The sequence below is a fragment of the Pseudonaja textilis genome, chromosome 3 (genome assembly GCF_049901715.1).
Source record: "Pseudonaja textilis isolate UNSWEBS1 chromosome 3, rPseTex1.2, whole genome shotgun sequence".
NCBI lineage: Eukaryota > Metazoa > Chordata > Lepidosauria > Squamata > Elapidae > Pseudonaja > Pseudonaja textilis.
In genome coordinates, this window is record NC_141992.1 from 5,639,846 (window position 1) to 5,653,085 (window position 13,240).

General features: G+C 51.6%; 1 protein-coding gene across 1 annotated transcript in view; it reads left to right on the forward strand.

The window, feature by feature from the left end:
- The first annotated feature begins 3,143 nt into the window (after nt 1-3,143).
- The window catches only part of SLC2A4RG (SLC2A4 regulator), a 44,444-nt gene continuing 34,347 nt past the window's right edge, over nt 3,144-13,240 (forward strand). Inside the window, exons 1-2 of the mRNA XM_087928843.1 lie at nt 3,144-3,742; nt 11,604-11,785. Coding sequence (XP_087784969.1) covers nt 3,326-3,742; nt 11,604-11,785 — 599 coding nt within the window. The 5' untranslated portion in view covers nt 3,144-3,325. The remainder of the gene's footprint in view (nt 3,743-11,603; nt 11,786-13,240) is intronic.

A 13,240-nucleotide genomic window follows, 5' to 3' on the forward strand; every position in this document is an offset into this window, starting at 1 on the left:
CCTCACAGGAAATCCTGGATCCTAGAGACAAGAAACTTCAGAAGTTGTGGGTGCTTCATCACTGGAGGTTTTTAAGAAGAGTTTGGACAGTCACTTGCCTGAAATGGTATAGGTTCTCTTGCTTGACTAAGGGGTTGGACTAGAAGACCTCCAGGGTCCCTTCCCCCTCATTCTATTCTAGCTTCTAGACCACCAAGAAGTCTTAGGATGAATGCGTTATCTCTATTCCATGCGGCTTCTGACGCAGCCAGTAAGTGCAAGATGAAGTAGAAGAGAGAGATCCAATCTAGAACTAAGGAGTAAGTAAGAATTAAAGGACTCAAGTAATTTAGCTAATTAATTAATTAATTAACTAACTTAGCTCGGGGGCTAAGACGTTGATCGGAAAGGTCGGCAGGTCGGCGGTTAGAATCCCCAGCGCCACGTCATGGAGTGAGCTCCCGTTCCTTGTCCCAGCGGCTTCTGCCAACCTAGCAGTTCGAAAGCACGTAAAAAATGCAAGTAGGAAAATAGGGACCATCTTTGGTGGGAAGGGAAGAGCGTTCCGTGCGTCTTCAAAGGCCACATGACCACGGAGACGTCTTCGGACAGCGCTGGCTCTTCTTCGGCTTTGTAACGGAGATGAGCACTGGCGCCCCCTAGAGCTGGAAACGACTAGCACGTATGTGCGAGGGGAACCTTTACCTTAAGTAAGAATTAACCAGTGGAACGACTTGCCACCAGATGTTGTGGGTGCCCATTTATCCGAAATGCTATAGGGTCTTCTGCTGGAGCAGGGAGTTGGACTAGAAGACCTCACAAGGTCCCTTCCGGCTCCGTTATTTGGCATTCTGTCTCTTTCATTTCAGGAAAAAAATAGTTTCAGAAAAGATTTATCCAAGGAGGAAGGTTTGGAAGAAGAGGTTAGCCTAGTGCAGGGTCTTGGCAACTTTTAAGACTTGTGGACTTCAACTCCCAGAGTTCCTCGGCCAGCTTTGCTTTGAGTTGAAGTCCACAAGTCTTAAAAGTTGCCAAGGTTGGAGACCCCTCCACTGGAGGGCCGTCTCTCTGCTTATTTGGCTTTCAGGTGGTTGCAGCACCAAGGGTTAACGGAGAGAACTTTGCACCAAAGTTTGAGAAACACAGAAGCAGCTCGACCGCCTGCACAAAGAGCAGAGCATTCTGGGAGCGGAAGTCCACCCATCTTCCAGTTGTCCAGTTTGAGAAACACAGACCACCAAGACACAGAAAGGGTGTAGGGTCTCCTGCTTAAGGTGGAGGGGGGGGAAGGGGTTGGATTAGATGTCCTATAAGGTCCCTTCCAACTCTGATTCTCTGTAATGTTGGGGACCTTCCACTGGAGTTGCCAGGACAACGGAGTCTTATTTTTAAGAGTGTCTCACTCTTAAAAAGTGAATTATGGATTTCTCCAGACTTTTTTTTGGGGGGTTAAGCGTGGGAGAGGGGAGGTCCTCCTTAGGGCAAGTTTAAGACTCGTGGACTTCAACTCCCAGAATTCCTGAACTAACATGACTGGAGGAGGAATTCTGGGAGTTGAAGTCCACAAGTCTTAAAGCTGTCAAGTTTGAAGGCCCCTGGAATAGATAAAGAGAGAGATAGATAGAGAGAGAGAGAGAGAGAGAGAATAAATAGATAATTAGATTAGATTTGGTAGATAGGTAGAATATAGATAGGATAGGATAGATATAGAATAGATAGGATAGGGTAGATAGATATAATAGAGCAAGGGTCTTCAAACTTGGCAAGTTTAAGACTTGTGGACTTCAACTCCCAGAATTCCTGAGCTAACATGACTGGAGGAGGAATTCTGGGAGTTGAAGTCCACAAGTCTTAAAGCTGTCAAGTTTGAAGAGCCCTGGAATAGAGAGGTAGGAGAGAGAGAGAGAGAGAGAGAGAATAGGATAGATAGATAGATAGATAGATAGATAGATAGATAGATAGATAGATAGATAGATAGATAGATAGATAGTGACTGGAGGAGGAATTCTGGGAGTTGAAGTCCACAAGTCTTAAAGCTGTCAAGTTTGAAGACTCCTGGAATAGATAAAAAGGTAGAGAGAGAGAGAGAGAGAATAGGATGGATGGATAGATAGATAGATAGATAGATAGATAGGTAGATAGATAGATAGAATAGACCAAGGGTCTTCAAACTTGGCAAGTATAAGACTTGTGGACTTCAACTCCCAGAATTCCTGAGCTAACATGACCAGAGGAGGAATTCTGGGAGTTGAAGTACAACAAGTCTTAAAGATATCAAATTTGAAGAGCCCCCCCCCGCCTTTAGGAAAACGATGAGGGTGGGGTACTTTTTCTTTTTCCAGAAAAAAGAAAGCCAGCTCTTCAAGCCGCTAGATGTGAGCTCGCTTTCTACGTGCAGGGCCTTGAGGGGGCGGGGAAAAATGACAACCTAAACTCGGGAGGGAAGTAAAAGTCGGGTTTCTTCGCGATCCTCTGCAAAAGGCGCGTGAAAATGCAAGGGGGGAAGAAACAACAATGCAAAATTCGCCTTGCAGTCACCGGCTTTGGGGTTTCCAACGCCCCTAGTTAGGGGTTCGTTTCCAACGAGGAGCCGCACCTTCTGGTTCTTCGGCGCGCTCGGATTCCTGCCTCGCCTCCCCCCGTGGTTTGCAAAGTCTCCGCCCGGCGGCCGTCGACTCCCCGCCCGCCATGGCGGAAGGTATATAGCGGACGCAACAAGACCGGGGAGAGGGGAAAAACAAAAACCCGAGGCCGGTTTTCCTTCCACACTCCGGCTTCAAGAAGCGACTAAGCCAAGGCGGAGCCGGACGGCGATCCCGCTTTCCAAGCGCGGGAGAGATCGCCGCAAAAACGAAGCAAGCAGCGGCTACAGCGGCAGCAGCAACTGGGAAGAGATCGCGACGACTCCCCCCGCGCCTTCTTCCTCCTCCTCCTCCTTTCCCTCGCTTGATACAATTGGCAACGTCGTCCCGACCAATGAGCGCGCGAGCCGGCTCCGGGCAACGTTCCATTGTGGAATGTTGACACAGCGCGCCAGCCAATGGCGTTGCGGCCGCAGGAGGAGCGGAGACGATTTTCACTTTTTTTTTTTTTTTTTGGTAGCAACCCGACAGCCGCTCGCTCCAGCTCCAGCTCCGAGGGGGCGGGGCAGTCCAGGAGGGGGCGTGGCCCGGCGGGGGAGCGCCGCTGGCTGGAGGGAAACTCGCGGCGGCGGCGGCGGCGGCGGCGTGCGGGGCTTCACCGTGCACCGATCTGCCCCTTTCCGGGCCAGGGGCGGGGAGGGCGGGGGGTGTTGGCTCGGCGCCCCGCCAGCCAGCCAGCCAGCCAGCCGGCCGGCCCCTCAAGCATGGAAGCCCCCAAGCCGCGGCTTTTCAAACGCGCCGCTTCCCCGGGCGGCCGGCTTTGCTCTCCGCCGCCGGGCTTGACGTCAGCGGCGGCGGCGGTGGTGGCGGCCCCCAGCTGCCCTGACAGCGTCGGCGGCAGCCCCCCGACCACCGTCGTCGTCGCCGCCCCCGCCCCCGGTTTGTGCTGCGGGGTAGCGGCCGCTTGCAAGCCGCTCGCCTCCTCCGCTTCGCCCGCCCCGCCCGGCAACGCCGTTTACACGGTGCTGGTGGAAGAAGAACCAGCAGCAGCAGCAGAAGATCCGGCGTCGCTCCGGAGGAGGAGAGCCCGGCGTAGGAGCTCCGAGGACGGCGGCGGCGGCCGGAGTCGTCCCGCCGGGGGCAGCGGCTGCGCCCGAAGCAAAGTCCAGCTTTTGCAAAAGGTAAACGGGAAGCCAAGCCAGAGCGCGGCCCGCGCAAACTCCTGCCCCGTCTGTCCCTCCGTCCGCCCGGCCTTGGCTGGCTGGCTGGCTGGCTGTCGGCGGGCCGGAGCGGGGTGGGTGTGTCCCCACGGGCCGGGCCTACGAGGCTGACAGGCGGCGGACTTGCAAACGGGGAAGCCCGCCGGGTGTCTTTCCCCCCCCCCCGCTCCTTTTTATTCCACCCCCACCCCACCCCCGAGGGGGCGGAAGACCTAGTGGAGCATCGGGAGGGGGAGTAAAAAGTGGCGGGGGGGGGGTGTTTCCTCTCCCGCTTTGCAGAGCCGGGCGGGGGCGGCTGGTCGTCGTGCATATTGCAAGACTCTCCACACCCCCCCTCTTTTATTTTCCAGCCCCAAAGCCGGATAGGGGGAAGGAGAGGAGGAGGAGAAAGGGGGGGGGGTTGGGGTGGCTGCACCCCGGCCCCTCTTGCAAGCGAGCACGGACTTCCCAAAGCCACGCGCTCCGGCCGGGCTATTCCTCGCCCCGGCTTGGATCCCCGGGGGGGTTTGGATGGCCTTGCGTTGCCCCCGGGGAAAGGAAACTCCCGTCGGAGCTGGAGAGAGAGACGCCAAATGGGGCACCGCTGGAGATTCCCAAACCGAGACGGCTGGGAAATCCCCCTCCCCACGGCCTGCCCCCAAGCCTGGGGTGATTGAGTGGCGCCCGCGGGCCTCTCGGTTGCCGACGGGGCCGCTTCCCCGGGATCCCCCACCAGACCGGCTTCTTTTTGGGGGGGGCGGGGGGGCGGCTTCGTCGGGACGGGCGCGGACCGGCCTGGGCGAAAAAAATGGCGCCCTCCCGGCTGCAGCGACGGCGGCGGCGGCGGCGGCTGCTTCGCTGCGAGGAAAAGTTTGACCGAAGGGAGGGGACTTGCGAAAGGGGGCCGGGACTTGGCCAGCCGCCCGCGGGGGACGCCTCTCTCGCTCCGCCCGGCCCTGCCGGCGCCGCCGCCGCCGCCACCGCCTCCCGGCTTTGGCGGAGAGGATCGGGCTTGCGTTGCTCGGCCGGACGGTCATCATCAATCAATCTCCGCGGGCGCCCAGCCGCCGGCTAGTCGGCCGGCCCCGAAGGTGGGTCCGTCCCCCCCCCCAACCCCAGCCCGGATGGAAAAGGCGCTGCCGCCTCCGCCCTCGCAGCTCCGGGCGGGCCGCAGTTCTCACGTGGGCCGGGCGGGGCGATCGGGACGTGGGGCCGGGCGAGCGAGCGAGCGAGGAACGAAGGAAGGAAGGGGGCGGGGAGGATCCACTCGATCCCCGGCCTTATCCGCTCCCCGCATTATGCCGGGGGTCGAGTGGATCCCGGCCGGGGGATCGAGTGGATCCGCGCGCGCCTCGCTCGCTCGCTCGCTCGCCCGGCCCCGAGTCCCGATCGCAACACGGGTCGGCGGCTCCATTCTCACGATCGGTGTGCCCCGACCCTCCACCTGGCTTGGGTAGGGATGTGCCAAGTTGGTGCCCGCCTTCCCCCGCAACTTGGAGGGCTTGCCATCGCTTCTCTGTCCCAGCCGGTCGGGAAAATCCTGGTTTTTGTTTTTTCTGACTAGAGCAAAGGGTCCTGAGGACTAGAAACTTTGCTTCCGCGGTCGCTTTCGTGAGTTCAGCAAGTGCAGCTGGTGGCGGGAGGCCTGTAAATGCAATAAAATTAATAACTTTGGGGGCCTTTTCAAGGCAAATGCAGGGAAGCCCCGTTTAGATTTAAGTCCTTCTAATTGGGGGGGGGGAGGAGGGAATCCAGGTAAAACCAAAGAAGGCCGAAACAAGCTTAAGGGGTTGGGGGTTGGACTAGATGACCTATAGGATCCCTTCTGACTCTGTTAAACCGTAAAGTTAACAAAATCAAACCATCCAGGTTTGATGGGACAGTTTTTGACCATCCACTCCAAAAGGGACCATAAACCAGGATGAATAGGAATTGAAAAAAGGAATGGGGAAAACTTAGTGTTCTCTCACACCAAAGGGCTCAGGATGATGGTTTTGCAAGGGACGGGAAGGTGATGGGCGGTGCCGCTCCTGATCCTGGCTGTGATAACTGTAAGCTACACCTGTGGGATTTCGGTGATCCAGAAATGGTGACCATTGTCGTCCCAGAGTTCAGAAGCAGATGACAGAAAACGTGTCGCGACTTAAATCCAAGACACATGGGCTTGTTTGGGTGGGGAGCAGGTGGGTCGTATGTCTGGCAGGTGACTGCAGACAAGGTGCAACCTGAGCTTGGCCTGTTTTTTTCCCCCTCTGTTTTTCTGCAAAAGGATCAACTCAGACCGACTTTGCAGAACAAGCATGACTTAATTCCTGACGTTATTCTTTTCCTGGGTTATTCCTGACGTTATTCTTTTCCTGGGTTATAATACCTTTGCTCCAAAGACAACCTGGCCAACATATCCCATACACCTTTCTCTTCCTGTTTTCCTCACAACAACAACCCTGTGAGGTGGGCTGGGCTGGGTTGAGAGGGGGGAACTGGCTCAAAGTCACCCAGCCAGCTTTCATGCCTAAGGCGGGATTAAAACTCCCCGTCTCCTGGTGATTGGCCCAAAGTCACCCAGCCAGCTTTTATACCTAAGGTGGGACTAGAACTCCCCGTCTGCTGGTGATTGGCCCAAAGTCACCCAGTCATTTTCATTCCTAAAGCAGGACTAGAATTCCCCATCTCCTGGTGATTGGCCCAAAGTCACCCACACGGCTTTTATACCTATGGCGGGACTAGAACTCACCGTGGTGATTGGCCCAAAGTCACCCAGCCAGTTTCCATGCCTAAGACAGGACTAGAACTCACGTTCTCCTTTTTATTGGTCCAAAGTTACCCAGCCTACTTCCATGCCTCACATGGGACTAGAAGTGCTCACCATTTCCTGTTGATCGGTCCAAAGTCATCCAGCCAGCTTTCGAACCTAAGGCAGGACTCGAACTCGCTGTTTCCCTGTTTCGAACCTGGTGCCTTAACCACTACACCAAACTGGCTCAACATGAAAGGAACTGGGTTAAAAAGAAAGTCCTTTTCCCCATGGGATGAATGCACATGTTGGATTACCCCGCCCCCCAGCGTAGTTTGTGTATTTTGTGTGAATGTTGATTGTGTGTTCTGTTGTTTGTCTCATTTATGCAAAGGAAAACTGGATTGATTCTGGTGCTTTTTAATAGCATTCAGAACCCGGGATTAAAATAGACACAAAATTACACCCTAACGTTGGGCTTGTGTCTTTTTTTTCCCTTGTTACTCCTCTTTTTCTCCAACTCACATGAGTTCATTTACTTGTAATTATTTTATTAAATGTATATATTTGTATCTATATATTAGCTGTGAAAGGCTGAATGACGAAAGTCATATTCCAGGGTTGCAAGGCCAGGTTTCTGTCTCCAAGATCCCTTCAAAATTTACCCTAAAATTTGCAGCTGAAAGATAATAAAACACTTTCATAGGTAGGTGCTGATTGCATTTGGTCTGCTAGGTGGCAGCACATAGTCAAGGTTGGGAAGCTAAGCAGGGCCAGATCTGGTTGGTAATTGGAGGAGAGACCTAGAAGAGACCTACAGGGAGTATCAGCAGTATGGAATCTTTGAGAAGACAAAATGCAGTATAGGAGGAAGACCTTGATAATGCCTTCCATATGGTGGCCAAAGCAACTCCATGGACATATAAGTGTTATTTATTTTATTATTCATTAAATTTTTGCCCCACCTTTATTATTTTATAAGTAACTCATGGTGGCCAGAAATGAAGAATGCTTTCTCCTCCTCCTCTTTCCCCCCCCCCAACAACAGTCCTGTGAGGTGGGTTTGGCTAAGAGATTGATTGGCTCAAAGTCACCTAGACGGCTTTCATGCCTAAGATGGGACTAGAACTCCCAGTCTCCTGATGGTTGGCCTTAAAGTCACCCAGACGGTTTTCATGCCTAAGACGGGACTAGAACTCCCAGTCACCTGATGATTGGCCTTAAAGTCACCCAGCCGGTTTTCATGACTAAGATGGGACTAGAACTCCCAGTCTCCTGATGATTGGCCTTAAAGTCACCCAGACGGTTTTCATGCCTAAGGCAGGACTAGAACTCCCAGTCTCCTGATGGTTGGTCTTAAAGTCACCCAGACGGTTTTCATGCCTAAGGCAGGACTAGAACTCCCAGTCACCTGATGATTGGTCTTAAAGTCACCCAGACGGTTTTCATGCCTAAGCGGGACTAGAACTCCCAGTCTCCTGATGATTGGTCTTAAAGTCACCCAGACGGTTTTCATGCCTAAGGCAGGACTAGAACTCCCAGTCTCCTGATGATTGGTCTTAAAGTCACCCAGCGGTTTTCATGCCTAAGACGGGACTAGAACTCCCAGTCTCCTGATGATTGGTCTTAAAGTCACCCAGACGGTTTTCATGCCTAAGGCAGGACTAGAACTCCCAGTCACCTGATGATTGGTCTTAAAGTCACCCAGACGGTTTTCATGCCTAAGACGGGACTAGAACTCCCAGCTCTCCTGATGATTGGTCTTAAAGTCACCCAGACGGTTTTCATGCCTAAGGCGGGACTAGAACTCCCAGTCTCCTGATGATTAGTCTTAAAGTCACCCAGCTGGTTGTCATGCCTAAGGCAGGACTAGAACTCCCAGTCTCCTGATGATTGGTCTTAAAGTCACCCAGACGTTTTTCATGACTAAGGTGGGACTAGAACTCCCAGTCACCTGATGATTGGTCTTAAAGTCACCCAGCCGGTTTTCATGACTAAGGCGGGACTAGAATTCACCGTCTCCTGGTGATTGGCCCAAAGTCACCCAGTTGTCTTTCATGCCTAAGGCTGGACTAGAACTCACGATCTCCTGGTTTCTAGGCCAACACCACAACCTCTCCACGAATCTGGGCATTTACAGTTGATCCTGGGCCTATCTTTAAAAAAAACAAGGTTTGTACCTAGTTAGTCTTTGATTAAGAGTCCACTAGGAAATTTCAAGGTAAGAAGTCAACACATAATCCCATCAGAGGGTGACGGCAAACCCCTTTTGTACTGTAGCCAAGAAAATGAGTTCCGTTCCAGAGCGAGCTTTTAATATTTGTAAATTATATCGCTGTTCGTTGATGCCTCTTAATTTCGGTTAAGCTTGGGTGTCAACGGGATGTAATGTAATGTTTGTCCTGGCCTTGCGGATTCAGGGGCGTGCGAAATCCCTGGCTATTTTTTTCTGTAAGGGAGACCAGAAAAAAGTGATTACCCCCCACCCCAGATCTTTGGATTGTTGCATGCCCGGGCAGGCTGTGCGAAATATCTCACAATCCCTGCACTTTGCAGCCATCTTTAGTGGGAGTTTGTCCAGCCCTCCTTGTGGTAGGCTGTGTGTTTGTTTTTCGCAGCCTGATGGGGTGCAGACTCCCCCGTGCCAGAGCTGAGGAATTGCGCTCCATGTTCCAACATGCTTATCGGCTAGCCCTTTCCCAGAGTCTGAATTTCATTTGGCGCCGGGGCGAGCGTGCGCACTGCTTCTGTCTACACCTGCTGTGTTGATCTAAGATAAAGGCAGGGTCTCTGCAGCCTTCGGGGAGAGGTTTTAGGGTTGGCTGGATTTGCAGGGACTACAAGCCCCATAAGTCCTCCTGGGTGTGGGGAAGAGCGGAAATAAGAGAGCTTTTTAGGGGAAAAAAAAGAATTCCGTTGGATCAGGAGCGAAGAGGGGTCTTCTCTGTGATAGCTTCATCGCTTGGAATATCATCCCTGCAGAAATAAGAGAATAGAATAACAAGAGGTGGAAGGAACCTTTGAGGTCTTCTAGTCCAACCCCTGCTCAGACAGGAAACTATTTCAGTCAAATGGTTGTCCAGTCTCTTCTTAAAAACCTCCAGTGTTGGAGCATCCACAACTTCTGGTGGCAAGTTGTTCCACCGATTGTCCTCACTGTTAGAAAGTTTCTCCTTAGTTCTAAGTTGCTTCTCTCCTCGATTAGTTCCCATCCATTGTTTCTTGTCCTGCCTGTTGATGCTTTGGAAAATAAATTGGACCCCCTCTTCTTTGTGGCAGCCCCTCAAATATTGTAATCCTGCTATCAACTCAGAAAGCTCAAACTGCCCAAGGAGCTGCGGATCCAGTTCTACAGAGGAATGATGGAGTCTGTTATCGTCACCTCTATCACTGTCTGGTTTGGTTCTGCAACCCAACAGGACAAATACAGACTTCAGAGAGTAATTAGGACTGCAGAAAAAAACAATTGCTACCCACCTGCCTTCCATCGAGGACCTGTATACAGTACGAGTCAAAAAGAGAGGTGTGAAAATATTTACAGACCCCTCACATCCTGGATATAAACTGTTTCAACTCCTTCCCTCAAAACGACGCTATAGAGCCCTGCACACCAGAACAAGAGCAGTTTTTCCCCTGAACGCCATCACTCTGCTAAACAAATAATTCCCTCAACACTGTCAAACAATTACAAAGTCTGCACTACTATTACTATTAACCTTCTCATCCACTCCTTCTTACCTATCCCCTCCCACTTGTGACTGTATGACTGTAACTTTGTCGCTTGTATCCTTACAATTTATATTGACTGTTTCCTAGTATGATTGGATTGCTTATTGTACCCTATGACTATCATTAAGTGTTGTACCTGATGAGTCTTGACTCTTGACGGATGTCTCTTTTCTTTTATGTAACCTGAGAGCATTTGCACCAAGACAAATTCCTTCTGTGTCCAATTACACTTGGCCAATAAAGAATTCTATTCTATTCTATTCTATTCTATTCTATTCTATTCTATTCTATTCTATTCTATTCTATTCTATTCTATTCTATTCCTGTTCTAATTCTGTTCTGTTCTCTTCTGTTCTATTCCTGTTCTATTCCTATTCCATTCTGTATACTCTACTCTACTCTACTCTACTGTATCATGTCACTCCTGGTCCTTCTTTTCATTAAACCAGACATACCCAGTTCCTGCAACCATTATATTGGGATCAACTTGTTTGCTCTTCTTGGCACTCTGAACATCCTTTTTACATTATGGCGAGCAAAATTGGATGCAGTATTCCAATTGTGGCCTTACTAAGGCGTTATAAAATGATATTAACACTTCCCATGATCTTGATTCTATCCCTCTGTTAATGGAGCCCAAGAATGTGTTAGCTTTTTTTGGCAGCTGCCGCACAACACTGGCTCATGCTTAAGTGACTGTCCACTAGGATTGTGTATGGAGATTCTCAGTCTTCTAGGTTGTGGTTGTCCCAAAAGGCATTTTTTTCTTGTAAGCGATTGGCAAATCAAATGAATAAAAATAAAATAAAATAAAAATCTTCTTTTGAAGACGTTTCGCTTCTCATCCAAGAAGTTTCTTCAGCTCTGACTGGATGGTGGGGCACGGAAGGATTTATACTCCTCGCAGACCTCCAAGTGGCCTCAACGACCCACTAAAAGGATGCAAATGACCAGCTGTCTGCAAGGAGTATAAATTATAAATCAGTAAGTTGTAGGTGCCCCATCCCTGGAGGTTTTCAAAAAAGAGATTGGTCAGCCATTTGTCTGGTGTCAGGTCTCCTGCTTGGGCAGGAGGTTGGACTAGAAGACCTCCAAGGCCCCTTCCAACTTGGTTATTCTATGTTTCAAGTTTATGGTGCTTATGCTGAGCTTAGATTGCTTTTAGAGCCCAGCTGTGAATTTTGTTGTTAGGTTTATATGGTTTTTATACGTGTTAAGACTATATACTTTGTTCTTTTGGCAGTTGTGAATTGTTGTAAACCGCTCGCAGTCGTGCAATTGGGATGGGGGTCTACATCCATTGAGGGGGAAAAAAATAATCGATGCCACTGGACCCCCAAAGGGCCGGTTCCCCTAAAGGCCTCCAACTCTTTCTTGCAGAGTTCCAGTCATTGTAATGGCAAAGCGTTTCCAGCGGAGTTGGAGCCTGCCAATGGCCACCTGAGGCTCACGCCGAATCCTGTGGTGCTAAAACAGCCGGTGGTGGAAGAAGTGACGGCTCTGCGACTCCTGGATGAGACTCCCTTGCACCATTCGGCCTACATCCCGGTGCCCCGGCAGAGGTAGGATGCGTGGGGCCACCATTCGTAGTGGCAGTTTGTTCTCCTCTCCTCTCCTCTCACCTCCCTTCCTCTCTCCTTTCCTTCTTTCCTTTCCTCCCTCCCTCCCTCTATTCCTACCTGATCAACCCTCCCTCTCTCCTCTCCTCCCCTCCCCTCTCCCTTCCTCTTCCTCCCTGCCTCTTTCCTTTCTTCCTTCCCTTCCTGATGAATCCCCTCCCCCCTCCTTCTCTTCCTTCTGTTCTTCCTTCCTTCCCTCCACTCTCCCTCCCTTCCTGATCAACCTTCTCACCTCCTTTCTGTCCTTCCCTCCTCCCCTCTCCCTCCCTTCCTTCTTCTTCCTTCCTTCCTTCCTTCCTTCCTTCCTTCCTTCCTCCATCCCTCCCTTCCTGATCAACCCTCCTCTCTCCTTTTCTCTCCTCTCTCCCTTCCTTCCTTCCTCCCTCCCTCCTCTTCCTTCCTTCCTTCCTTCCTTCCACTCTCCCTCCTTCCTTTCCCTCTCCTCCTTCCTCCCTCTCTTCCTTCTGTTCTCCTTCCTTCCTCCATCCCTCCTTCCTGATCAACCCTCCCTCTCCTTTCTCTCTCCCTCCTCTCTCCCTCCTTCCTCCCTCTCTTTCCTCCCTTCCTTCCTTCCCTCCCTCCCCTTCCTTCCTTCCTTCCTCCCCTCCTTCCTGATCAACCCTCCTCTCTCCTTTTCTCTCCCTCTCTCTCCCTTCCTTCCTCCCTCCTTCTTTCCTTTCTTCCTTTCTTCCTTCCCTCCACTCTCCCTCCCTCCTTCTTGATCAACATTCTCTACCCTCCCTTTCTCTGTCCTTCCCTCCCTCCCCCCCTCTCCTTTCCTTCCTTCCTCCCTTCCTTCCTCCATCCCTCCTTCCTGATCAACCCTCCTCTCTCCTTTTCTCTCCCTCTCTCTCCCTTCCTGATCAACCCCCCCTCCTTCCTTCCTTCCTTCCTTCCTTCCTTCCTTCCTTCCTCCATCCCTCCCTTCCTGATCAACCCTCCTCTCTCCTTTTCTCTCCCTCTCTCTCCCTTCCTTCCTTCCTTCCTCCCTCCCTCTTTCCTTCCTTCCTTCCACTCTCCCTCCCTTCCTGATCAATTCCCTCTCCTCCCTTCCCCTTCCCTCGCTCTCTTCCTTCCTGATCAGCCTTACCACCTCTGCCCTCCCTTCCTCTGTCCTCCTCCCTCCCTCTTTCCTTCCTTCCTTCTTTCCTTCCTTCCTCCACCCCTCTCTCCTCTCCTCTCCCCTCCCGTCTTCTCTGCTTCTTCTCTTCATCTCATGCGTCTGCAGTACTTTCGGAGAGAAAACAGGCACAGCGGTTGTTAGCGCTGGGATACTCATGAATGCCAGGGGGGTTTTCTTCAAAGCTCTGCTTCTCAACTTCGGCTGCTTTAAAATGTGCGGAGTTCAGATCCCAGAATTCCCCAGCCAGCATGCAGTTGCCCGGTGAAAGCATCAAA